At 42.6% G+C, this 2,349-nt stretch overlaps 1 protein-coding gene across 1 annotated transcript; it reads left to right on the forward strand.

Annotated features, from left to right (window-relative positions):
• Positions 1 to 353: 353 nt before the first annotated feature.
• LOC126387274 (cell adhesion molecule DSCAM-like) lies at positions 354 to 900 on the forward strand (the record flags this gene model as incomplete). The annotated part of the gene is made up of 3 exons (XM_050039810.1): positions 354 to 530; positions 624 to 654; positions 785 to 900. Coding segments are annotated over 3 exons (324 nt in total), but the record flags the coding sequence as incomplete, so codon positions are not given.
• Between the last annotated feature and the right edge of the window lie 1,449 nt (positions 901 to 2,349).

Consider the following 2,349-nt stretch of genomic DNA (forward strand, 5'->3'; position numbering starts at 1 on the left):
TTTATAAATAAAATTGATTGAAATTGAAAATTGACATGATACATGAGGAGAGTGACTTTCAAAATAAAACAGGAAAGAGACTACAGACAAACTCTGGGAACATGGCAGGAACATAATGATGATGATTTTTTGGAAGAAAATGATAAACTCTTAGCTTGAGCTGCTACTAATTTGTGCACAATAAAACTGATTTAGCCTATCATTAATGACACAAATCAAATGCTTTTTTTTCAGGATCCCTACAATGCTGACAATTGCTGCAGTTGTTCCCTTTGATATATATGATGTTTTAACTCCCATGCCGGCTTAGCACCAATATCTGTCATAACACATACCATATGACTTCTGCGCAGGTACCATTGCACCTTTGGTGAAGGCACCCAATGTGAGCGAGGACAACTCTGGGGGCGGTGAAGGTTTGAAGATGATGGTGACCATTTCCTGTGTGTTGGTGGGCATCGTTGTTATTTTCATCGGGCTGCTGGTGCTGAGGAGGAGGAGGAGGGAGCAGAGGCTGAAGAGGCTCCGAGGTGAGATGAGTAAGGTCATCTAATATGACAGATTTTAGCCTCTGTTCTCATATGTTCAACAAGTTAAATTCTATTTCTCTGTTTGTTTTCCAGATGCAAAAAGTTTGGCTGAGATGCTCATGAGGTAAGAAGCAACTTCACTGCTCGGCCATTATCGAGACACTGTACTGTTGTCTGATGAGAATAATTACGAGTTTCTGATAATTACGTTTTTTTGTGTGTGTGTGTGTGTGTGTGTGTTTTGTGCTCCCCAGTAAAAACACACGCCCAGCAGAGCCAATTAATAAACAGCAACAGACGCTCCGCATGCACATTGACATTCCCAGAGCCCAGCTCCTGATTGAGGAGAGAGATACCATGGAAACTGTTGGTGAGTTCATCACTAGTGTGTACACAGTAGTGTTCTGCTGCCATACAAGAAACTGCACTTGTTTTTCAAAGTAGTGTATACAGCAAATTAACCTGGTTGCCACGGGCATTTCTAGGCTTTGAGTACACTGGGGGATTAGCTTGGACCTCTGTAGAGGGATCCTGGGGAATTGTTCCCAGTTATTTATTTTTTATTTTTTTTAAAAACAATCTCTATTTTGATGCTTTTTTATGCACTCTGGCACCTTATTTGCCTTTAAAAACTATTTTTTCCAGATAAATGATGAATTGTGATAATAAAAAATAGATAATATTGATAATACGCATTGAGTAGAAACAAAACACTTTGCAACTGCTGTCATTACAATTTAGAAAATTTTGAGGTGCTTGTACTTTAGCATTTCCATTTTGTGTGACTACCGTATATTCCCAAATAGTCGCCCGGTGGCAAATAGCCGCCGGGCACCTAATAGCCGCCGGGGGTTTGACCCCATTTTGCGTATTAAACGCCGGTCCGATTAAACGCCCGAGCGATTATTTCCTCATTCATTGCCTCATGGCTGTCCCTCCTTGAGGGACTGTTTGCACTTTTACGCACGGGTCGGTGGTGAAGTGGTGCACATGACTCGTTCTACGGACGGACGGACGGACGGACAGCCAGCCACGTATCTAAAACAGGTAATACATCTGGCTACATCTTTCCCACATCAAATATCCGTGATCGCCTTGACCCACGTGCGTAAAAGCACACACAATTCCGTGTCCTCTCACCGCGGATGCTGTGATTTGATGGCCTGGTACTCATTGTAGCCCACTCTTAGACCCAACAATAATAATAATAATAATAATAAGTTACTGTGGACCTATATGCTGTGCCTTTTAATAAAATTACCAGAAGAGTTTGCTGAAAAACAGGTAATGTCAGCCTGAATTACTCACATGCGTCCCCGGTGAAAATCGCTGACATGCATGGGGAATACAGCTTCTACAGACTCGCCATAGCTCACTGTCAGGACTCAGGGACCAGAATTCGGGATGGCGGACCGTCGGAATGGCGATATTTCGGTGTGGCGGCCTGTAACCGTTGGTTAAATGGCCCGTTTGGTTGGTATTCGGATAACTGGGGCTTTACTGGTATAATGCAATAGCACCTCCCAGCGGTGAAACCCGTGTACACGAATAAAATGCCACAACAGTACCCAACAGTACCCAGCTGCAGACAAGATGGTGGACAAGGGCGCGCCATATATCCAATCCATACCGGAAGTCCATACCGGAAGTTAATCTTCTTCGTGTCTACAATACTGGAAGTCCATACTGGAAGTTTCATACATACCGGAAGTCCATACCGGAAGTCTGTTTTTTTCCCCAGAAGTTGGTTTTTAAGTCTGTCTTTTTTATAATATTTATTTTAGTAATACATTTACAAACTTTGAAGCAACCAACAATT

Source organism: Epinephelus moara, unplaced genomic scaffold, assembly GCF_006386435.1.
Source record: "Epinephelus moara isolate mb unplaced genomic scaffold, YSFRI_EMoa_1.0 scaffold3270, whole genome shotgun sequence".
In the NCBI taxonomy this organism is placed as follows: domain Eukaryota; kingdom Metazoa; phylum Chordata; class Actinopteri; order Perciformes; family Serranidae; genus Epinephelus; species Epinephelus moara.